Here is a 24,120-nt window from a genome sequence, read left to right on the forward strand (position 1 = left end):
AGCCGGCTACCATCACCCTGTCTCCTACCGCTAAGCCAATTACGAATCCACCTTATCAAATCCCCCTGCACCCATGTGCTTTTGCCTTCTTAATAAGTCTTCCATGTGGGACCTTGTCAAAGGCTTTTCATGAATTCCATGTAAACTACATCAATTGCACTATCCTCATCGACACACTTGGTTACATGCTCATAAAATTCAATCAAATTTGTGAGGCTGACCTCCCTCTGACAAAGCCATGCTGACTATTCCTGATCAAACCTTACCTCTCCAAGTGGAGATAGATTCTCTTCTTCAGAATATTCTCCAGTAGTTTCCCATCCACTGAAGTGAGACTCACTGGTCTATAGTTCCCTGGTTTCTCTCTATAACCTTTCTTAAAATAGTGGGACCACATTAGCTGTTCTCCAGTCCTCTGGCACCTCCCCTATGGCTAGAGAGGAATTAAAAATTTGGGTCAGAGCCCCGGCAATCTCCTCCCTCGCCTCCCACAGCAGCCTGGGACACAACACATCTGGACCTGGAGATTTGTCCACTTTTAAGACCGCCAATACCTTCAGACCCAATGACAATTTGCTCAAGAACCTCACAATATCTCTCCTCCTCATTATCTTGGGTGAAGACAAATGTGAAATATTCGTTCAACATCCTACCAATGCCCTCTGGCTCCACCCATAGATTTCCCCCTTGGTCCTTAATGGGCCCTACTCTTTCCCTGGTATCCTCTTCCGATTGATATACTTATAGAATATCTTGGGATTTTCAATATTTTTACCAGCCAGAGCTTTCTCATATCCCCTCTTTTCTGTCCTAATTGATTTATTTTGTCCACTTCCTATCTCATTAATTATACAAGTTCCATCCTGCACTTTTTATACTCTACTAACGCCACTGCAGACTTGCTCCCCTAACTTGTTAAAAGCCTCTTTTTTCCTTCTGATCGTATCCTGAATGTCCTTGGCCATCCATGGTTCCCTTCCTATTACCCGAGAGGGAACATATTGGGCCTCTACCCTCTCCATTTCATCTTTGAGCGCCTCCCCCCCCCACTGCTCTTCTGTAGAGTTCACCCAAGTAACTCTTTCCAGTCTACCTTGGCCAGATCCTGCCTTATTTTGCTAAAATCTACTCTTCTCCCAATCCAAAACCTTTTTCTTTTGCAACTATTTCTTTGTCCATATCAAATTTACTTTCACAGAGCACTGACACTTCATCTGCTATTAACACATTCTGCTATCTTACCTTTATACCATGATCGGCACCTTCTACAGTCCTTAATACTATCAGGAACACTTCCTCTGTCTTGTGTCCAAACCCCACCTATCCCTGACTTTTTAAAACTTTGCTCCACCTACTCTACCCACTCTTAAACAGTATAAAATCCATTACACTTCTCCATTTGTTTTAGGTACATACATAGATACATAGAAGATAGGAGCAGGAGGAGTCCTTTTGGCCCTTTGAGTCTGCTCCGCCATTCATCACGATCATGGCTGATCAAACAACTCAACAGCCTAATCCTGCTTTCTCCCCATAGCCTTTGATCCCATTCTCCTCAAGAGCTACATCCAGCCACTTCTGAAATATATTCAACATTTTAGCATCAACTACTTCCTGTGGTAATGAATTCCACAGGCTCACCACTCTTTGTGTGAAGAAATGTCTCCTTATCTGTTTGAAATGGTTTACCCTCAATCCTCAGACTGTGACCCCTAGTTCTGTACACACAAATCATTGGTAACATCTTCCCTGCATCTAAAGTCACAATGCGATTCCCCCCCCCCCTTTCTTCTGAACTCCAGCGAGAACAATCCCAACCTAGTCAATCATTCCTCAAATGACAGTCCCGCCATCCCTGGAATCAGCCTGGTAAACCTTTGCTGCACTCCCTCGAGAGCAAGAACATCCTTCCTCAGAGAAGGAGACCAAAATTGCAGCAACACATCCTTGCCTCTATACTCGAAACCTCTCGCAATGAAGGTCAACATACCATTAGCCTTCTTTACCGCCTGCTGCACCTGCATGCTGACCTTCAGCGAATGGTGCACAAGGACACCCAGGTCCTGCTGCACACTCCCCTCTCCCAATTTACAACCATTCAGGTAGTAATCTGCCTTCCTATTTTTGCTTCCAAAGTGAATAACCTCACATTTATGCACATTATACTGCATCTGCCATTGATTTGCCCACTCGGCCAACTTGCCCAGATCTTGCTGTAGGTTCCCTGCATCCTCATCATAATTCACCTTACCACCTAATTTGGTATCACCTGCAAACTTTGTGATGTTACATTTTGTTCCCTCATCAAAATCATTAATATATATTATGAATAGCTGGGGTCCCAGCACCGACCGATCCCTGTGGTACCCCACTAGTTATTGACTGCCAATTTGAAAAGGATCCATTATTCCCTACTCTTTATTTACTCTCTGCCAACCAGTTTTCTATCCACCTCAATACATTTCCCCCAATCCCATGCGCTTTAACTTTGCACAATAATCTCTTATGCGGGACTTTGTCAAATGCCTTCTGAAAGTCCAAATATACCACATCGACTGGCTCCCCCTTATCAACTGCACTGGTTACCTCTTCAAAGAATTCCAACGGATTTGTCAAGCATGATTTTCCCTTCATGAGTCCATGCTGACTCATCCTGTCACTGCTTTCTAATATGTTCCGCTATAAAATCCTTGATAATGGATTCAATATTTTCCCCAGTATGTTAGGCTTACTGGTCTATAATTCCCTGCTTTCTCTCTACCTTCTTTGTTGAATATCGGAGTGATGTGAGCTATCTTCCAATCTGCAGGGGCAGTTCCTGAGTCTATAAAATCCGGGAAGAAGGTCTGAAGAAGAATCATACAGATTCAAAACATTAACTCTGTTTTTTTAAATTTAAAAAAATAAATTTAGAGTACCCAATTAATTTTGACCAATTAAGGGGCAATTTAGCATGACCAATCCACCTACACTGCACATCTTTTTGGATTGTGGGGGCGAAACCCACGCAAACATGTGGAGAATGTGCAAACTCCACACGGACAGCGACCCAGAGATGGGATCGAACCTGGGACCTCAGCGCCATGAGGCAGCAATGCTAACCACTGTGCCACCGTGCTGCCCCAACATTAACTCTGTTACTCTCTCCACAGATGCTGTCAGACCTGTTGAGCTTTTCCAGTATTTTTTGGTTTTATTTCAGATTTTCAACATTCGCAGTATTTTGTTTTGATTGCAGTGCAGAGTTTCATGGAGAAAATTCTGCTCCAGTTGTTTAGGGCATCTCATATAGCAAGTTGCAGTCCATAAATCGGAGGACTGAGAGAGAGTAATTAGAAGTTATTCACCTTCTAGCTAGCGGGTTATATAACACGCTAAGAGGTACCAAAAGAAGCCAACCCAAGATGTGAAGAATCCTATCACTATGGATAAGAGTGGTGCATTTTGCCAGACTTATTCCTAGAGATTTCATCATATGACCTCCAACTTTCAGCCACCCTGCCTAGTCAAACAGCTAATTCTCTCATTGCCAATATTTTAAATGAACTGGTTGAGCACAGCTCACTTTGGGCAGGAATTTCCCTTCCGTGCAGCGTGTGGTGGTAGGCAGGAAAAGCAATAGCCCCATGTGTTTTCGCATCGCATCGCCCACTTCCTACCTCATTAATTATACAACAGAAAACATACTGAATCATGGGTGGGGGGCCTTTGATTTGCCCGACCCACCATGACATCAGTGGATCTTCGCTCTGGGCATCAGATTTAATCTGCAACTGTGCGCAATCTGCTTAACGTCGGCAGTGCAGGGCCTGCTCCACGCAAGGCATGGCTCCAAAAAGGCAGAAGCTTGCTACTCCAAAATTCAATAATGCCTCGCTGGGCCACCAGCTGGATGCCGTCGAGGCCCGCCAGGATATCCTCTACCCCCGTCATAGGTCCTGCATTGTACCAGGAGCTGCACTTCATTGGCATTGGTAGGCTGAGAAGGCGGCCTTTCATAAATGACCTCAGCCAGTATGAGAATTGAACCCACGCTGCTGGCCGTGCTCTGCATCACAAACCAGCTGTCTAGCCAAGTGAGCTAAACTGACCTCTTGTATAGCCACTGATGGATACTACCAATGCCAATGAAGTGCACTGTCATGCTCCTAATGTTCCTAAGTATATCGGGCGTTAATCATATCTATATAATTTTCACTGTAAATAGAATCGCACCCATTTTATATCTGCTCGTGTATGCAGCCTTTTTATGAGATGTGTGGTTGTCAATCAGGTGTGACACCATGGTCCCGCCCTCACTTACTGCAGATGTCACTATCATGTGCGTCTGCTTGATGTTTTCTGCTTCCGTATCACCAGCATGTGCCCATTCTCAGATCATTTCCAACATCAGTGATGCCTCTTTAATATAAAGCATGCTTGTGAAGGAACCTCCTTCGCATACTTTACTGGATCATGTCAAGTCAATTCTTGACCGTATAAGATTGAGGATGAAGAGTTCACCTCAACGTTCTGCGTTATTGAAAGGTGAAGGTGTAGAGATGTTTCAACACACGAGAACTGTATTCTCATGCGGCAGGTTTTTCAATCTATGAGCTCATTCTCAGAGCTTGTTTGCGTTCCTGTCTGCCTTGCGTATTGCCGACTTTGAGTGCACATCTGTTAAGCTCACCAATAAGTGTGAACATCTTTCCATCTCTATATGCCAGAACACTGCCTCTCACAGCCACATTATTGTCCCGGTGCTGGTACCTACAACCTTGAGCATTTCTCAAATTGCAATTTTCTGCATTGCAGTCACAAGGCTCTTGTCACAAAATACAGATGCAGCATTGTCATATGTTCTGCATGTGTCCTTTCACATAAACATTTATCAAGGTCAGTAATGATAAATCCAAATGTCTGGCGGTCAATGGACGTTTTGAGCATGCTCTGGATGCGCAGCTTTAGACAATGTTGAGGAGAGCAACGGGATAGGAGTGAGGATGTAGTGAAGCTGAAATATATTCTTTATTATAAACGCAGCGTGACCTTAAGGACTTCATAGTGTCTCAGCATTTTTGAATTTTCAAGCACCAGGTCTGGCCACGAGGGCAGACTGTATTGAAGAGAAGGGATTTTAATGTTTGGCAGCCAAGTGTGTGAACACAGTCATCCTTAGGTGGTCAACATCCATAGAAAGAGGAGGATGAAAGCAGGCCCACATCCGTAATTGAGTGTGCTCGATGTCAATGTGGTGGAGAAGAAGGTGACACAGAAGTTGGAGTAATCTCAAAATGGATTAACACCTGCGGAGTTCCCTTGGCCCAAGTGTCACCTGTCGGTATCACCAACAAAGTTACACAGAATGTGTTATGCTGAAGGTAGATATTCTTGAAGAGCTTTGTCAGCCTGGATGCAGCAATGAGTCCACTGAGGACTGTAGCACAGCTCCTGGCTACACTAGGCTCCGTAGTAACTGGGTTGATGGAGAAATGCTCGAGGAGACAGCACCTTCTGATGTTTGATGCTGAGACCCCGCCATCTCAACACATGCTTCCATGGCTTCATCAGCCTTCAAAGGATCAAGAAAATGGTGCGCCTAATCGACGTTCTCGGTCTCATAGTCCTCATCCCTTCCATTGTCGTCCTCATCGGAGGGACATGCGGATCATCATCGGAGAGACGTGGAGCTCCTTCATGTCCGCATGTGGCAAGTCCTCCCTCCTTTGCAGTGCCAGGTTCTGCAGCACACAGCAAGACGTAATAATCTATGAGACCCTCTGGGGAATGTACTGGAATGCTTCACCAGAATCTTATCTTCAAGATGCCAATAGTGTGCTCTACTAATGTTCAGGGAGCGGATGGAGCATTATTTGTACCTTCTGTTGGTTGGATTTTGTGACCACCGCAGATCTTTTGTGTGTGTCATTTGCTACTGAGAAGCTAATGCTGGAAAATGTGTAGTCCCTCGAAGATGTCTGGAATTTATGATCTACTCCGGATTAATGAGTCATGGCAACTTTCTGGGTACCATGCCCAAAGCTGCATGTTCTGCTAATTGTGGTTACTGACCAGCTATACATTGAATGAGTGAAAGCCTTTCCTGTTACCGTATAGAAATCCCTATTGCCAGACAGCGTTTGTAGCGACAAGTGGAGTCCATGGCACCCTGCACCTGCGAAAATTCAGAAATCACAGCAAAGCCCAATGCCCTGGCATCCAGGCTTGCTTGATCGCCAGCAAGCCAACGTAATTGTGGGCTTTGGCAAAAGGCAGTCTGTTACCTCGTTTATGCACTTAGGCGTGAAGGTTACTTGGACGTGAAAGTTGAGAGATCCCTAACGGAGACCTGGAAGGAGCCTCTTGTGTAGGAACTAAGAGCAGTGGTGATTTTCAGAGTCACTGGCAATAGATGTCCAAGTCCAATTGGCATCAACTCGTGCAGAATGTGGCAGATGTGAGCCACCAGATCCGTGGAGGCCTTGGTCACATTGTCTCTCACATATCCACAAAATAAACATGGTATTCTGTACACCCTGTCTTGAGAGCCACCTACATATCTATGAGCCTAATCCTGTGCTAGGAGGGGGCCCTGCTACCTCTTGCTCATGAAAGTGAAGCTCCTCCCTTTGGTGAGCCTGCCACCGCTGTCGCAATCTTCTCTGCCACCGCTGTCGCAATCTTCTCTGCCATCTCACTTGCTTGTAAGCAATTGTGCAGGCAACAATAAATCCAGCCTCCATATTCCTGAAGCTCTGCTCTCCACAGCATCAATGAGAAAAATACATGAGTCAGCATGAGTCTCCAAAGGTCCCATCTCTGTGGATGACTACAAAGAACAAAGAAAAGTACAGCACAGGAACAGGCCCTTCGGCCCTCCAAGCCCGTGCCGACCATGCTGCCCGACTAAACTACAATCTTCTACGCTTCCTGGGTCCGTATCCCTCTATTCATGTATTTGTCAAGATGCCCCTTAAATGTCACTATCGTCCCTGCTTCCACCACCTCCTCCGGTAGCGAGTTCCAGGCACCCACTACCCTTTGTGCAAAAAAAACTTGCCTCATACATCTACTCTAAACCTTGCCCCTCGCACCTTAAACCTATGCCCCCAGTAATTGACCCCTCTACCCTGGGGAAAAGCCTCTGACTATCCACTCTGTCTATGCCCCTCATAATTTTGTAGACCTCTTATCAGGTTGCCCCATAACTTCCGTCGTTCCAGTGAGAAAAAAACGAGTTTATTTAACCGCTCCTCATAGCTAATGCCCTCCATACCAAGCAACCATACCAGGCAACCATGCCCTCCATACCAGGCAACATTCTGGTAAATCTCTTCTGCACCCGCTCTAAAGCCTACTGAGTGATTGTGGGTTCAAACGCTTGGTTCCAGTGTTCAAACCACTAACCACTGAGATCCTGGCTAGTGCAAGAAACTTTTCAAGGTGCCCCCCCCCCCCCCTCTTATATGACCAAGTGCTATGAGATTGCTTTGCCCAGGTGCAAGGATATACTGCTTTCAGGCCAGGCGCTGGGGTCCTCAATCACTGCACTCTAAGGCTATACTTAAGGACTCGTGTAGTGAGGAACAGATTATTTGACAGGGATCTGAGACTTCTCATTTGTGAGTCTGCCAGCAGCAAAATTCTGAGCTCCTCCTTTTAACATGCATCTGCAACTTGACCAGTGACCCAACAGTCGCCGATTGCTCCTGACTGCGTTATCACTATGGGCACTTGCCTTGCTGAGAACAAGGGGTTAATGCAAGGATTTCAATTGGTACCATTATTTGTGATTAGTCCTGCTTCATTACCCTGCTCCTGACCTCATTACAGCCTTGGTTCAAAAATGGACAAAAGAACTGAATGCCAGAGGTGAGGTGAGAGTGACTGCCCTTGCCATTTGCATTTGACCGAGAATGGCATCAAGGAGCCCTAGCAAAACTGGAGTCAATGTGAATCAGGGGGAAAACTCTCCGCTTGTTGGAGTCATACCTGGCACAAAGGAAGATGGCTGTGGTGGTTGGAGGTCAATCATCTCAACTCCAGACATCAATGCAAGAGCTCCCCAGGGCAATGTCTTCAGCCCAACCATCTTCAACTGCTTCATCAATGAGGTGGAGATGCCAGCGTTGGATTGGGGTGGGCACAGTAAGAAGTCTTACAACACCAAGTTAAAGTGCAACACGTTTGTTTGGAATCACTAGCTTTCGGAGCACTGCTCAGGTGACTCACCTGATGAAGGAGCTGCGCACCGAAAGCTAGTGATTCCAAACAAACCTGTTGCACTTTAACCTGGTGCTGTAAGACTTCTTACTGTGCTTCATCAATGACCTCCCTTTAGGTCAGAAGTGGGGATGTTCACAGATGCCTGCACAATGTTCAGCACCGTTCACGACTCCTCAGATACTGAAACAGTCCATGTCCAAATGCAGCAAGACCTCGACAATATCTAGGCTTGGGCTGACAAGCTGCAAGTTGCATTCGCACTACACAAGTGCTAGGCAATGACCATCTCCTACATGAGAGGATCTAACCATCGCCCCATGACATTCAATGTCAGTTACCAATGATCAGAAACAGAACTGGACTAGCCATTGTTAAGACTGTGGCTACCAGGCCAGGTCAAAAGGCAAGAATCCTACGGGGAGTAACTCACCTCCTGACCTCCCCAAAGTCTATCCACCATCGACAAGGCACAAGTCAGGGTGTAATGGAATACTCTCCACTTGCCTGGATGAGTTAAGCTGGGGGCCCTTTTAATCAGGCCCCCACTGAATGCACCTCTCCTCCAAATGGCCTTCAGAGCCCTCACCAGCTGAGATTTTCCTCAGTTGAATTTTGTACTGCTTCATCACTTCAGGTTGCAAGATGGTGGTCCTGAGGTACCAGAGCTGCCTGGAACTCCTGTTTGACTGTGGAAACGTCCCAACATCCTGGAAGAGCATACTGTTCAGGTTTCCCTCTCCGAAATACCCTTCAAATCTCTCCCTCCAAACCTTGATCCCATGCGATTGTGATGGATATGCATATGTTTCTGTGAATCAATTGAGGTGGATGTGCCTATGCCACACGTGTACCTTAACCCTTCCAATGTTGAGGCCTATTATACAATGGAATACCGAGACCCCACACTCCCAATCCATGAGACCGTACAATGTCCCTACGCCACCTTTTCCACATCTAGAAACTGCAGATGCCTCCCCTGATGAAGTATGCCACCTGTGGTCCAGTATTATGTCAGAACTCCCCCGGACTGATGAGCCTATGTTACGATCGCAATGTGTTGGGCATGATTGAAACAGAATGCAAACTGAAGCACTTCATCACTCTGCCCACCTCTTATTCTGGCTCCAACCCTCTTATGTCCCTCTGATATTAGTCCCCATTCTAGCCCAGAGGAGACTTCCACCTTATACCCTCCTAATGATGTGTCTGAGTGCACCCTTTGCCACATTCCCGTTCCCAGCCGAGCCCTGTTCCTGCAGCATATCACTAGCCGCCCCTGCCTGACCACTGCTCTGGTAGGTAGAGCCGTGTCTGTGACACACCTCCTGAAAGTGATGTGGTGCTGCCTGCAAAGCCTGGCACTGATTCCAAGATGCCATAAGCACTGCACAGGTTGGTGAACGAACCTCAAAAATCATAAGCAATGTGCAAGTTGCCAGTTTACACTTGTGAAATACATCAGTCCAATCGGACGCCGACATTGCTGATTGATCCAGCGTGAGAGATGATACTAGCGAGCAGCCAATACAAGTATGCATGATTTCAAATGTATTAAAATGATATTCCTGACATTGCACGGTGGGAAACACGAGTCACCATTTAAGTCAGGAGCAGATGATTGGAACCCGTTTTCCTACTGACATAAACCTTTTTTCTTTACTCTCACGATATTTTCCGCTCCTTTCTGCCATGGCGTCCACTGTGGGCGGGACTGGAAAATCTCAGCCGTAGCTTTTGTTACAAAAGGTAACAATTACTATATACCCAACATCCAAGACACACAGCTAAACTGTGATTTGTAATATTGTCGTAAATTAGTTGCCACCTCAAGTCATTTACAAACACAGAGGATTATCAAGCATTCAACGCCTATAAATGCATATGTACCGTTCTTTCCTTGAAAACAAATCTTAGCTGCATTCACATTAATGGATTTAAAATCTTATCCTTTTTCTTTAAAAAAACTTTGGTTTCTAATGATGTGACCCCGGCAAATTTGCAAAGCTATTGCCCTCATTTCAACAAAACTTTGCTTCTTCCTGGATCAAATGACAGTGTGTGTCAGGGACTTGCTTTTAATCAAGAGAGATTTTCACACTTCCGGATGCGGCGATGACCAGCTAAGACGCACGTTTCAGCAGCTCCCGGTGGAACGGACTTTTGGGCTCTTAATAGGAGCCCCAACGGCAATTTTAACGGCTAAAAACACTGTGCGGTAAACCAGAAGGGAATCCCCCCTGGACACGGATGGAAAAAGGAGAGGAAAGTGGCCAGATTGCGGTGGATCCTCTAGAGCAGCGGCAAGGAAGGCAAGCACAAAGCAAGATGGCGTCGGAAGGTGGCAGTTTAATATGGGGCCCTGACCAACAAGAGTTCCTGCGGCGCTGCGTGGAAGAACTTAAAAAGGAGATGAAGAAGGAGCTGTTGGCCCCGATATTACAAGCGATTGAAGGGCTAAAGGAGGAGCAAAAGACCCAGGAGCAGGAGCTTCGGGTCGTGAAGGCAAAGGCTGCTGAGAATGAGGACGAAATACAAGGCCTGGTGGTGAAGACAGAGATGCACGAGGCACAACACAAAAGGTGTGTGGAAAGGCTGGAGGTGCTGGAGAATAATGCGAGGAAGAATTTAAGGATTCTTGGTCTTCCCGAAGGTGCAGAAGGGGCGGACGTCGGGGCATATGTGAGCACGATGCTTCACTTGTTAATGGGATTGGAGGCCCCGACGGGCCCGTTGGAGGTGGAGGGAGCTTATCGAGTTATGGCGCGAAGACAGAGGGCTGGAGAAATTCCTCGAGCCATAGTGGTAAGATTTCTCCGATATAAGGACAGCGAGATGGTCCTCAGATGGGCAAAGAAAACCCGGAGCAGTAGGTGGGAGAACGCGGTGATCCGCGAATATCAAGATTGGAGTGCGGAGGTGGCGAGAAGGAGGGCAAGTTTTAATCGGGCCAAGGCGGTGCTGCACAAAAAGAAGGTTAAATTTGGAATGCTGCAGCCGGCAAGACTGTGGGTCACACATCAAGGGAAACACCACTACTTTGAAACGGCAGAAGAGGCGAGGACATTTATTGTCGAGGAGAAACTGGAATAAGCGGGCTAGAAAAAGAACGTTTGGGACAAAGTGGTGGGGTGATTACGTGGGGTGAAGGGGGGGGGGGGGGGGAAAGGGGGAAGAGATGATTTCCCAAGTTGTTAATCCTGTGACCCTGTAACTTTTCTCTCTTCCCCATGTCATGAGGGAGGGGGGAGGGAGGATGAGGAGCTGGGGGCGCCGTCCATTGGGGGCGGGGCCAAATGGGAAACGCGGGCTCTGTTCCCGCGCTATGGTAATCATGGCGGGAACAGGGTAGCAGGAAGGAGGGGGCCTCGCACAGTGGGGGCCGAGGTCACGGGGGGAAGCCGAGGTCGGCCAGAGTTTGCTGACTTCTGGGAGCAACATGGGGGGTGCAATTACGCTAGAAAAGGATCTAGCGGGGGGGTTAACTGGGTTGCTGCTGCTGGGGAGAAGGGGGAGCTGGTATGGGGTGGGGTGGTCGGGGTGGGAGGACGCCGTTGGGGGGGGAGATTCGGCTACGTGGGAACCGGGTGAGGAGCTGGATTGAAAAAGGAGATGGCTAGTCGACGGGGGGGGGGGGGGGGGGGGGGGGGGGGGGGGGGGGGGGGGGGGGGGGGGGGGGGGGGGGGGGGGGGGGGGGGGGGGGGGAAGGTAAAGAGCCCCCCAACCCGGCTGATCACGTGGAATGTGAGAGGGCTGAACAGGCCGATTAAGAGGGCACGGGTACTTGCACACCTAAAGAAACTTAAGGCAGATGTGGTTATGCTACAGGAGACGCATCTGAAACTGATAGACCAGGTCAGACTACGCAAAGGATGGGTGGGGCAGGTGTTTCATTCGGGGCTAGACGCAAAAAATAGGGGGGTGGCTATATTAGTGGGGAAGCGGGTAATGTTTGAGGCAAAGACCATAGTGGCGGGTAGTGGGGGCAGATATGTGATGGTGAGTGGCAGATTGCAAGGGGAGGCGGTGGTTTTAGTGAACGTATAGGCCCCGAACTGGGATGATGCCAATTTTATGAGGCGTATGTTGGGACGCATCCCGGACCTAGAGGCGGGAAAGTTGGTAATGGGTGGAGATTTTAATACGGTGCTGGACCCAGGGCTGGACAGATCGAGGTCCAGGACCGGAAGGAGGCCGGCTGCAGCTAGGGTGCTCAAGGACTTTACGGAGCAGATGGGAGGAGTAGACCCCTGGAGATTTAGTAGACCTAGGAGTAAGGAGTTTTGGTTTTTCTCCTATGTCCACAAAGTTTTTTCACGGATAGACTTTTTTGTTTTGGGAAGGGCACTGATCCCGAAGGTGACGGGGATGGAGTACACGGCTATAGCTATCTCGGACCACGCTCCACATTGGGTGGACCTGGAGATAGGGGAGGAAAAAGAACAGCACCCACCCTGGAGAATGGACATGGGATTATTGGCAGATGAGGGGTGTGTTTAAGGGTGAGGGGGTGTATTGAAAGGTACTTGGAACTCAATGACAATGGGGAGGTTCAGGTGGGCGCGGTCTGGGAGGCGTTGAAGGCAGTGGTTAGAGGGGAGCTGATATCTATCAGGGCACATAAAGGAAAGCAGGAGGGTAGGGAAAGGGAGCGGTTGTTGAAAGAACTTCTGAGGGTGGACAGACAATATGCAGAGGCACCGGAAGAGGGATTGTACAGGGAAAGGCAAAGGCTACATGTAGAATTTGACTTGTTGACTACGGGTAATGCAGAGGCACAATGGAGGAAGGCACAGGGTGTACAGTACGAATATGGGGAGAAGGCGAGCAGGTTGCTGGCCCACCAACTGAGGAAAAGGGGAGCAGCGAGGGAGATGGGGGGGGGGGGGGGTGAGAGATGAGGAGGGAGAGATAGAGCGGGGTGCGGAGAGAGTGAATGGAGCGTTCAAGGCATTTTATGAAAGATTATATGAAGCTCAGCCCCCGGAAGGGAAGGAGAGAATGATGTGCTTTCTGGATCAGCTGGAATTTCCTAAGGTGGAGGAGCAGGAGAGGGCGGGACTGGGAGCACAGATTGAGACGGAGGAAGTAGTGAAAGGGATTGGGAGCATGCAGGCGGGGAAGGCCCCGGGACCAGACGGATTCCCAGTGGAATTTTATAGGAAATATATGGACTTGCTGGCCCCGCTACTGATGAGAACCTTGAATGAGACTAGGGAAAGGGGGCAGCTGCCCCCGACTATGTCAGAAGCAACGATATCGCTCCTCCTAAAGAAGGAAAAAGACCCGCTGCAATGCGGGTCCTATAGGCCCATTTCCCTCCTGAATGTGGATGCTAAGATTCTGGCCAAGGTAATGGCAACGAGGATAGAGGATTGTGTCCCGGGGGTGGTTCATGGAGGACCAAACTGGGTTTGTGAAGGGGAGACAGCTGAACACGAATATACAGAGGCTGCTAGGGGTAATGATGATGCCCCCACCAGAGGGGGAAGCGGAGATAGTGGTGGCGATGGATGCCGAGAAAGCATTTGATAGAGTGGAGTGGGATTATTTGTGGGAGGTGCTGAGGAGATTTGGCTTTGGAGATGGGTATATCAGATGGGTACAGTTGCTGTATAGGGCCCCGATGGCGAACGTGGTCACGAATGGACGGGGGTCCGATTATTTTCGGCTCCATAGAGGGACGAGGCAGGGATGTCCTCTGTCCCCGTTATTGTTTGCACTGGCGATTGAGCCCCTGGCCATAGCATTGAGGGGTTCCAGGAAGTGGAGGGGAGTACTCAGGAGAGGAGAAGAACACCGGGTATCTCTGTATGCGGATGATTTGTTGTTGTATGTGGCGGACCCGGCGGAGGGGATGCCAGAGATAATGCAGATACTTGGGGAGTTTGGGGATTCTTCAGGGTATAAATTGAACATGGGGAAAAGCGAGTTGTTTGTGGTGCATCCAGGGGAGCAGAGCAGGGAAATAGAGGATTTACCGTTGAGGAAGGTAACAAGGGACTTCCGGTGCTTGGGGATCCAGATCGCCAAGAATTGGGGTACATTACACAGGCTTAATTTAACGCGGTTGGTGGGACAGATGGAGGAGGACTTTAAGAGATGGGACATGGTGTCCCTGTCACTGGCAGGTAGGGTGCAGGCGGTTAAAATGGTGGTCCTCCCGAGATTCCTTTTTGTGTTTCAGTGCCTCCCGGTAGTGGTCACGAAGGCTTTTTTCAAGAGAATCGAGAAGAGCATTATGAGTTTTGTGTGGGCCGGGAAGACCCCGAGAGTGAGGGGACTTTTGCAGCGTAGTAGGGACAGGGGGGGGGTTGGCACTACCGAGCCTAAACGACTATTACTGGGCCGCCAATGTTTCAATGGTGTGTAAGTGGATGGGAGAAGGGGAGGGAGCGGCGTGGAAGAGATTGGAGAGGGCGTCCTGCAGGGGGACTAGCCTACAAGCAATGGTGACCGCACCGTTGCCGTTCTCACCGAAGAAATACACCACAAGCCTGGTGGTGGAGGCTACATTGAAAATTTGGGGGCAGTGGAGACAGCATAGGGGAAAGACGAGAGCCTTGGTGCGGTCCCCGATAAGAAATAACCATAGGTTTGTTCCGGGGAGAATGGATGGGGGATTTGGAACATGGCAAAGAGCTGGGGTAGTACAATTGAGAGATCTGTTCGTAGATGGGGCGTTTGCGAGTCTGGGAGCACTGACGGAAAAATATGTGTTGCCCCAAGGGAATGCATTTCGGTATATGCAACTGAGGGCTTTCGCGAGGCAACAGGTGAGGGAATTCCCGCAGCTCCCGACGCAGGAGGTGCAGGATAGAGTGATCTCAGAGATATGGGTGGGGGATGGTAAGGTGTCGGACATATATAGGGAAATGAGGGACGAGGGGGAGATCATGGTAGATGAGCTGAAAGGGAAATGGGAAGAGGAGCTGGGGGAGGAGATTGATAAGGGGCTGTGGGCCGACGCCCTACGTAGGGTAAACTCATTGTCCTCGTGTGCCAGGCTAAGCCTGATACAATTTAAGGTGTTACACAGGGCGCATATGACTGGAGCACGGCTCAGTAAATTTTTTGGGGTGGAGGATAGGTGTGCGAGATGCTCGAGAAGCCCAGCGAATCACACCCACATGTTCTGGTCATGCCCGGCACTACAGGGGTTCTGGGTGGGGGTGGCAAAGGTGCTTTCGAAGGTGGTGGGGGTCCAGGTCGAACCAGGCTGGGGGTTGGCTATATTCGGGGTTGCAGAAGAGCCAGAAGTGCAGGAGGCGAGAGAGGCTGATGTTTTGGCCTTTGCGTCCCTAGTAGCCCGGCGCAGGATATTGCTTATGTGGAAGGAAGCCAAACCCCCGGGCGTGGAGACCTGGATAAACGACATGGCAGGGTTTATAAAGTTAGAACGGATCAAGTTCGTATTAAGGGGTTCGGCTCAAGGGTTCATCAGGTGGTGGCAACCGTTCGTCGACTACCTCACAGAAAGATAGAGGGAATGGAAAAGAAGAAGACAACAGCAGCAACCCAGGGGGGAGGGGGAGGAACCGGACGGACTCTCAGGGATGTCATTGTATATGTATAGACACTTGTTATAAGTAATGTATATTGGATTGTTGGATTGGATCTTTGGAGAGTAACTATTTTTTGACAAGGCAGTTGCCACTCAGTTTTGTTTTTGTTTATATATTATTTATTTATTTGTTTAAAACTGGCCACGGGTATTTATATTGCTTTGTTGTTGTTCAAAAGAAAAACTATGTACTGTTATGTTTGGCCACAAAATTTTGAATAAAATATATTTAAAAAAAGAGAAATTTTCAAACAGAGGTTTATGATTACAACTCAAATTAACAAGAAAATTATGCAATATACATGTTTGAGACATCATGCTCTCCTAACCGCTATACATAGCTGAACACAAAGTAATAAATGCCAATACCTGGATTTCAACTTGCTTCAGAAGGGTCTGAAACCTCTCATCCTCTTTTACCCACTGAGGCAGTTCTGTCTCTCCTCTGGCTTTGGCCTCATTAATTTGTTGTCTCAGGTCCTTCAAGATATCCAGTTCCTGAGTTAACCTGTGCTGTCTGGTCCTCGATGCCTGTAGATCCAACTCCAAATCCAAAGAGGTTCGCACCAGCTTTTCAGATCCTATCCTTCTGATTGAAGGCTGGAAAAGACAACATGTTTGCCTTTACATAATGAATTTCTTTCAGGAGGGAATCTAATAATCAAATGCTTACTTATAAACTGTAAACTAACACCACCCTTCTGTATTCTCAAAGAATTATTGAGTGAGAAGATTTGTTTGTATCATACTATAGGTCTATAAGCCATTCAACTAAATATAAACTTACTAGTATCATAAGCAATGAGTTCATATTATTTATTTAAAAAATATATATATTTATTAAAGTTTTTTAACACAATTTTTCACCCTTACAAACAATAAACCCCCCCCCTCGTAACAAAATAGCAAGAAATCGCACATAGCAAAATATATACATGGTAAAACGATATGTTACATAGCTTTGTACACTGGCTCTCTCCCGTGCGTGCCAGTTTCCCAAATCCTTCATGTGTTCTCTTGCTCAACCACCCCCCAGGCAAGCCCCCCTTCCCCCCCTCCCCCAACTCCTCACAGGACGTTCCCCCGCCGAACTACTAGGGACGCAAAGGCCAGAATACCGGCCTCTTTCGCCTCCTGCACTCCCGGCTCATCCACTACTCCAAATATTGCTAGCCCCCAGCTTGGCTTGATCCGGACTTTCACCACCTGAGAAATTGCTCCTGCCACTCCTCTCCAGAACCCCTCTAGTGCTGGGCATGACCAAAACATATGGACATGGTTCGCCGGACTCCCCGGGCACCTTCCACATCTGTCCTCTACCCCAAAGAATCTACTCAACCTCGCCCCCGTCAAGTGCGCTCTGTGAACCACCTTAAATTGTATCAGGCTGAGCCTGGCACACGAGGAGAAGGAATTAACCCTACCTAGGGCATCATCCCATAACCCCTCCTTAATCTCCTCCCCCAGCTCCTCCTCCCATTTACCGTTCAGCTGCTCTACCAGTGCTTCCCCTCTTCTTTCATCTCCTGGTATATTGCCGACACCTTGCCCTCCCCGACCCATACACCCGAGATCACCCTGTCTTGAATTTCCTGTGCCGGGAGCAACGGGAACTCCATCACCTGCCGCCTCACAAACGCCCTCACCTGCATGTATCTGAAAGCATTTCCTGGGGGTAGCCCAAACTTCTCCTCCAGTGCCCCATGGCTCGCAAATGTCCCATCGATGAACAGGTCCCCCATTCTTCTAATCCCCGCCCGATGCCAGCTCTGAAACCCCCCGTCCATCCTCCCCGGGACAAACTGGTGGTTACCCCTGATTGGGGGCCATACCGAAGCTCCCATTGCACCCGTGCAGTCTCAACTGGCCCCAGATCCTTAGCGTTGCCGCCACCACCGGGCTCGTGGTATACTTTGACGGCGAGAGCGGCAGCGTCACCAGCGCCCCCAGGCTCGTTCCTTTACAGGACGCCATCTCCACCCTCTTCCATGCCACCCCTCTCCCTCCATCACCCACTTGCGGATCATCGCCACATTTGCTGCCCAGTAGTAGCTCCCTAGGTTCGGCAGCGCCAACCCTCCTCGGTCCCTACTGCGTTCCAGAAACCCTATCCTCACCCTCAGGGTCCTATTCGCCCACACAAACCCCATAATACTCCTACCTACTCTCTCAAAAAAGGCCTTGGTGATCACGATGGGAAGGCACTGAAACACAAAAAGAAACCTCAGAAGGACCACCATTTTGACCGACTGCACTCTACCCGCTAGCGAGAGCGGTAACTTTTCCCATCTTTTGAAGTCCTCCTCCATCTGCTCCACCAACCTCGTCAGATTCAGTTTATGTAGGGCCCCCCAACTCCTGGCTATCTGGATCCCCAGGTACAGAGAGCTCCCCTCCGCCCTCCTCAGCGGTAGATCCCCTATCCCCCTTTCTTGGTCCCCTGCCTGTACTACAAAAAGCTCACTCTTCCCTACATTGAGCTTATAGCCCGAAAAATCCCCAAACTCCCTTGGAGTCTGCATGACCTCCACCATCCCCTCCACTGGATCTGTCACATACAGCAACAGGTCATCCGCATAAAGCGACACCCGATGCTCTTCTCCCCCTCGGACCACCCCCCTCCATTTCCTAGACTCCCTCAATGACATGGCCAAGGTTTCGATCGCCAATGCAAACAACAGGGGGAACAGGGGGCACCTCTGCCTCGTCCCTTGGTACAGCCTAAAGTACTCCGACCTCCGTCGGTTCGTCACCACACTCGCCACCGGGGCTCTGTAAAGGAGCTTAACCCAACTAATAAACCCTCCCGCGAACCCAAACCTACGCAGCACTTCCCAGAGGTACTCCCACTCTACTCGGTCAAAGGCCTTCTCCGCATCCATAGCTGCCACTATCTCCGCCTCTCCCTCCTCCGATGGCATCATTATCATGTTTAAGAGCCGTCGCACATTGGTGTTTAGTTGTCTGCCCTTTACAAATCCCGTCTGGTCCTCGTGGATCACTCCCGGGACACAGACCTCGATCCTCGTAGCCAGCACTTTTGCCAGCAACTTAGCATCGTTGCTGGAGCGAGATCGGCCTGTACGATCCACATTGCAGTGGGTCCTTGTCCCGCTTTAGGATCAAAGAAATCGTCGCCTCCGACATTGTCGGGGGCAGGGTCCCTTCCTCCCGTGCCTCATTAAAGGTCCTCACTAGTAGCGGGGCCAACAGGTCTACGTACTTCCTGTAGAACTCCACCGGGAACCCGTCCGGTCCCGGGGCCTTCCCCGCCTGCATGCTCCCCAAACCCTTGCTCAGCTCCTCCAACCCAATTGGTGCCCCCAAACCAGCCACCTCTTGCTCCTCCACCCTCGGGAATCTCAGTTGGTCTAGGAATCGTCTAATCCTCTTCCCCCGCTGGGGGCTGGGATCTGTACAGCTCCTCAAAGAAGGCCTTGAATGCCTTGTTTATTTTCGTCGCACTCCGCACCGTGGCTCCCCTTCCATCCTTGACTCCCCCTATTTCCCTCGCTGCCATCCTCTTATGGAGCTGGTGTGCCAGCATCCGACTCGCCTTCTCCCCATACTTGCAGGTCGCCCCCTGCGCCTTCCTCCACTGTGCCTCTGCCTTCCCGGTGGTCAACAGATCAAACTCCGCCTGGAGACGTCGTCTTTCCCCAAGTAATCCCTCCTCAGGGGCCTCTGCGTATCTCCTGTCCACTCTTAAAATCTCCCCCACTAACCTCTCCCTTTCCATGCCCTCTGTCTTCTCCCTATGAGCCCTGATGGAGATTAGCTCACCCCTGATCACCGCCTTCAGCGCCTCCCATACCACCCCCACCTCCCCATTGTCATTGGCCTCCATTGCACCCACTCACCTTCCCACACACCACCTCATCTGCCAGCAGTCCCACATCCAGCCGCCACAGTGGGCGTTGGTCCCTCTCCTCTCCCAGCTCCAGTTCCACCCAGTGCGGGGCGTGATCCCAAACGGCTATGGCCGAATACTCCGCTCCCTCCACTTTCGGGATGAACGCCCTGCCCAGAACAAAATAAATCTATCCGGGAGTAGGCTTTGTGCACGTGGGAGAAAAAAGAAAATTCCCTGGCCTGCGGCCTGGCAAACCTCCACGGGTCCACTCCCCCCATCTGATCCATAAACCCCCTAAGCACCCTGGCCGCCGCCGGCCTCTTTCCAGTCCTCAATCTGGAGCGGTCCAGTGCTGGGTCCAACACCGTATTGAAGTCCCCACCCATTATCAGGCCTCCTACCTCCAGGTCCGGAATGCGCCCCAACATGCGCTTCATGAATCCGGCATCATCCCAGTTCGGGGCGTATACATTTACCCAACACCACCTACGTCCCCTGCAACTTACCGCTCACCATCACATATTGCCCTCCGTTATCCACAACGATATTCTTGGCCTCAAATGACACCCGCTCCCCCACCAATATTGCCACCCCTCTATTCTTCGCGTCCAGCCCTGTCCTACCCATCCCTTTCTTAACCTGATTTGGCCCGCCACCTTCAGATGTGTCTCTTGGAGCATGACCACGTCTGTCTTCAGTCCCTTTAAGTGCGCGAACACTTGGGCCCTCTTCACCGGCCCGTTCAGGCCCCACACGTTCCACGTTATCAGCCGGATTGGAGGGGCTCTCTCTCCCTCCGACCACCTCTTCTGTGTCCCATTCCCTTTCGGCCAGTGCAGCAGCAACCCTTTTCCCTCCCGCTAGACCTGTGTCTAGCTTTTATGCTCCCCCATATCACTCCCGTAAGTCAGCTGACACCTGCTGACCCCGGCTTCCCCCGCCGTCCCATTGACCTCACCGTGTGGGAATCTCCCAATCAGTGTGCGTTCCTCCATTCCCCCTCCCGCCTTTCTTCCCTAGCGCGGGAAAAAACCCGCGCTTTCCTAAGCCCCCTCTGGCGCAGCTCCTGTCGCGGCCTTGTCTCTCTCCCCCAGCCCATGTAACATTTCCTGCGCGTGATTGACCCCCTATATACAACAACCATCAAACATCCCCCCCACCCTCACAAACCCTCAGTTTGAGTCCAACTTTTCGGTTTGAATAAAGGTCCACGCCTCTTCAGGCGTTTCAAAATAATGGTGCTGATCCTTGTGTGTGACCCACAGTCGCGCTGGCTGCAGCATTCCGAATCTCACTCCTTTCCGGTGCAACACCGCCTTGGCCCGGTTGAAACCCGCTCTCCTCTTTGCAACCTCCGTGCTCCAGTCAGGGTATATTCGGATCTCCGCATTGTCCCACCTGCTGCTCTGCTCCTTCTTGGCCCATTTCAGGACCCTCTCTCTGTCTGTGAAACGGTGAAATCTCACCACCATCGCCCTTGGCAGCTCATTTGCCTTGGGCCTCCTCGCCAGCACCCGGTGTGCCCCATCCAGCTCCAGCGGCCTCGAAGGGGCCTCCGTGCCCATCATCGTCTCGAGCATCGTGCTCGCGTATACCCCAGCATCGGCCCCCTCCACTCCTTCAGGGAGACACAGGATCCACAGGTTCTTTCTCCTCAACCTGTTCTCCAGGTCTTCGAGTCTTCCCGCCCACCTCTTGTGCAGCGCCTCGTGCTCCTCGACTCTCACCGCCAGGCCCAAGATCTCGTCCTCATTCTCACTGACTCTTTTCTGCACCTCCTGGATCTTTACCTCGTGGGCCTTCTGGGTCATCCCTACTCCTTCAATCGCCGACAACATAGGTGCCAGCTTCTCCTTCCGCAGCTCCTCGAAGCAGCGCTTGATGAACTCCTGCAGCTCCGGCCCGCACTCCGCTTTGTCCCCGGCCGCCGCCATTTTGCTTTTCTTCCCTCGCTTCTCCCGCTGCTCCAATGCCGCTTTTTTGGCCGTTTCACTTCTGGTCCGGTCCATAAAAGGTGAAGGGGGGACCTCGCTCTTCCCTTCCCCACGGGTCGTCTTCAAAAAAATTTCCGTTGGGGCTCCTCTAAAGAGCCCGAAGGTCCGTGATAGCGGGAGCTGCCGAATCGTGCGGCTTAGCTCCGCATAGCCGCAACCGGAAGACTCAGTTCATATTATTTAATGGTCAAATGTCTCGGTTACATTTTCCATTTTTTTTAACCTTGTTATCCCAAATTATTTTGGCCTATGTATATTAGATCACTTGCATGAATATGTCTCAACTCTGCATAATGTTGTGAATGTCTTTCAAAGCAAACTAAGAAAATGAGCATCAAATTGTCTGATAATTCTTTTTAGTTGACTGTAATTAACAATGATATTGTATAAGTATCCACTTTGGCTGCCTAAGGCAGGCTTGGTAGCAACGGGGAACACAATTTGTCGGACGGGAGAGTGGCGGGCATGCACCTTGCCACTAAATGAGGCCGGAAGGCCTCACCCCCCTGGTATTTACCTGGTGGCAGGAGAAAGTTGGGGGGGTGGGGGGGGAAGAGAGAGAGAAGCACCTGTGAAGGTAGGAGCATCCACTCAGTGCCTGATTGAGGGACCTGGCATCAGGAAAGGGGCGGGCCCGCTGACAACCACCCACCTGCCTTTGCTAACAGCTACCTTGCCCACTCTCTCACATTCCAACCCCTCTCCCACTGACTCACCTTTGCCTGGGTCCATGGCAATCCCACAGACTATTCAAATGTACTTTTCACTGTACCTCGGTACATGTGACAATAAACAAATCCAATCCAATCCAAGCAACAGCATGACATGGTCATACTCATCAAGTCAGACCAGAGGTGGTGGAACAATTTTATGCAGTTGAGTGGAAGTTGCCCTGCGTGTCCTCAAAATGAACCTTGGACGTCATGAAGTATCTGGCACTAGGTGAAACATGGGCAAGGAAACAACCTGTTGATTACCACCTACCACCCTCCCAGAGTTCCAACAATGGTTGAATGTCATTTGGAAGAAACAATGAGGTGAGCAAGGACACAGAATGTACTCTAGGTGGGGATTTCACCAAAAGTGGTTAAGTAGTACACTACTGGCTGCGATTTGAAGGACATATCTGACATATTCGGCCTGTTGCAGGGGAAGAGGACCAAGAGGGAAAAACTTGCTTGCCATCATCCTCACCAATCTACATGTTGTAGATGCATCTGTCCATTACAGTGTTGGTAGGTGTGACCATTGCACAGTCATTGTGTAGACAAAGATCCATTTTCACATTGAGGATACCCTCTATCGTGTTGTGTGGCACTACCATCCTGGTTCAATGAGGAGTTCCCTCCATCATGTGTGGCACTACCATCCTGGTTCAATGAGGAGTTCCCTCCATCATGTTGTGTGGCACTACCATCCTGGTTCAATGAGTTCATGAGAGCATGCCAGGAGAAACTTGAGGCATACCTAAAAATGAGGTGCCTGCCTGCTGAAGCTACAACAAAGGACTACATGCATGATAAACAGGGAATTAGCATGTTATATGCAGAGCTGAATGATCAGACTGCCAACAGATTAGATAAAAGATCTGCAGTCTTGCCACACCCAGTCATGAATGACGGTGTACAATTAAACAGCTAATGGGAGGAGGGCGGTCCACAAACATTCCCACTCTCAAAAATGGTGCCACCCAGCATATCTGTGATAAGGATAAGGCTGAAGCATTTGCAACCATCTTCAATCAGAAGTGCTGAGTGGATGATCCATCTCTACCTCCTCTGAAGATCCCCATCACCACAGATGACAGTCTTCAGTCAATTCAAATCCCTCCACATTATATCAAGAAGCGATTTGAGGGAACTAGTTATGGCAAAGGCTATGGATCCTGACAACATCCTGGAAGTAGTACTGAAGACTGATGTTCCAGGCTGAGCTGCTACCCTAGCCAAGCTATTCCAGTGCATGGCATCTACCTGTCAATGTGGAAAATTGTTCAAGTATATCTTGCCCCCCCCCAAAAAGGACAGATCGAATCTGGTCCATTACTGCCCCATCTGTCTACTCTTAACCATCAGCAAAAGCGATGGAAGGCGTTGTCGGCAGCGCCACCAAGACACACTTACATAGCAATTATCTGTTCACTCATGCTCAAGTTTGTTTTCCGCCAGGGTCACTCAGCTCGAGTTGCAGCGTTGGTTTGAAATGGAAAAAAAGAGTTGAGCTGAGAATGACCTGCCTTTGACATCTAGGCAGCATTTGACCGTGCTTGACAGCAAGGAGCCCCAGCAAAATTGAAGTCAATGGTAATCCATTGGTCCCCTTATTTTAGTGGCATTGGAGGCAGTTCAGAGGAGATTCACTAGATTGATTCCAGAGTTCACAGGTGTCGTATGAGGAGAAATTGAACAGTTTAGGCATATACTCTCTAGAGTTTAGAAGAATGAGGCGAGATCTAATTGAGGTATACAAGATGCTAAAAGGTATAGATAAAGAAGACTTGGAGC

General features: G+C 49.7%; 1 protein-coding gene across 3 annotated transcripts in view; it reads right to left on the reverse strand.

The window, feature by feature from the left end:
• Nucleotides 1–24,120, reverse strand: part of wwc1 (WW and C2 domain containing 1) — a 220,719-nt gene that overhangs the window by 24,451 nt on the left and 172,148 nt on the right. For all 3 annotated transcript variants that reach the window (XM_072512577.1, XM_072512576.1, XM_072512578.1), the window contains exon 21: nt 16,139–16,369. In XM_072512577.1, coding sequence (XP_072368678.1) covers nt 16,139–16,369 — 231 coding nt within the window. The remainder of the gene's footprint in view (nt 1–16,138; nt 16,370–24,120) is intronic.

Source organism: Scyliorhinus torazame, chromosome 7 (genome assembly GCF_047496885.1).
Source record: "Scyliorhinus torazame isolate Kashiwa2021f chromosome 7, sScyTor2.1, whole genome shotgun sequence".
In the NCBI taxonomy this organism is placed as follows: Eukaryota; Metazoa; Chordata; class Chondrichthyes; order Carcharhiniformes; family Scyliorhinidae; genus Scyliorhinus; species Scyliorhinus torazame.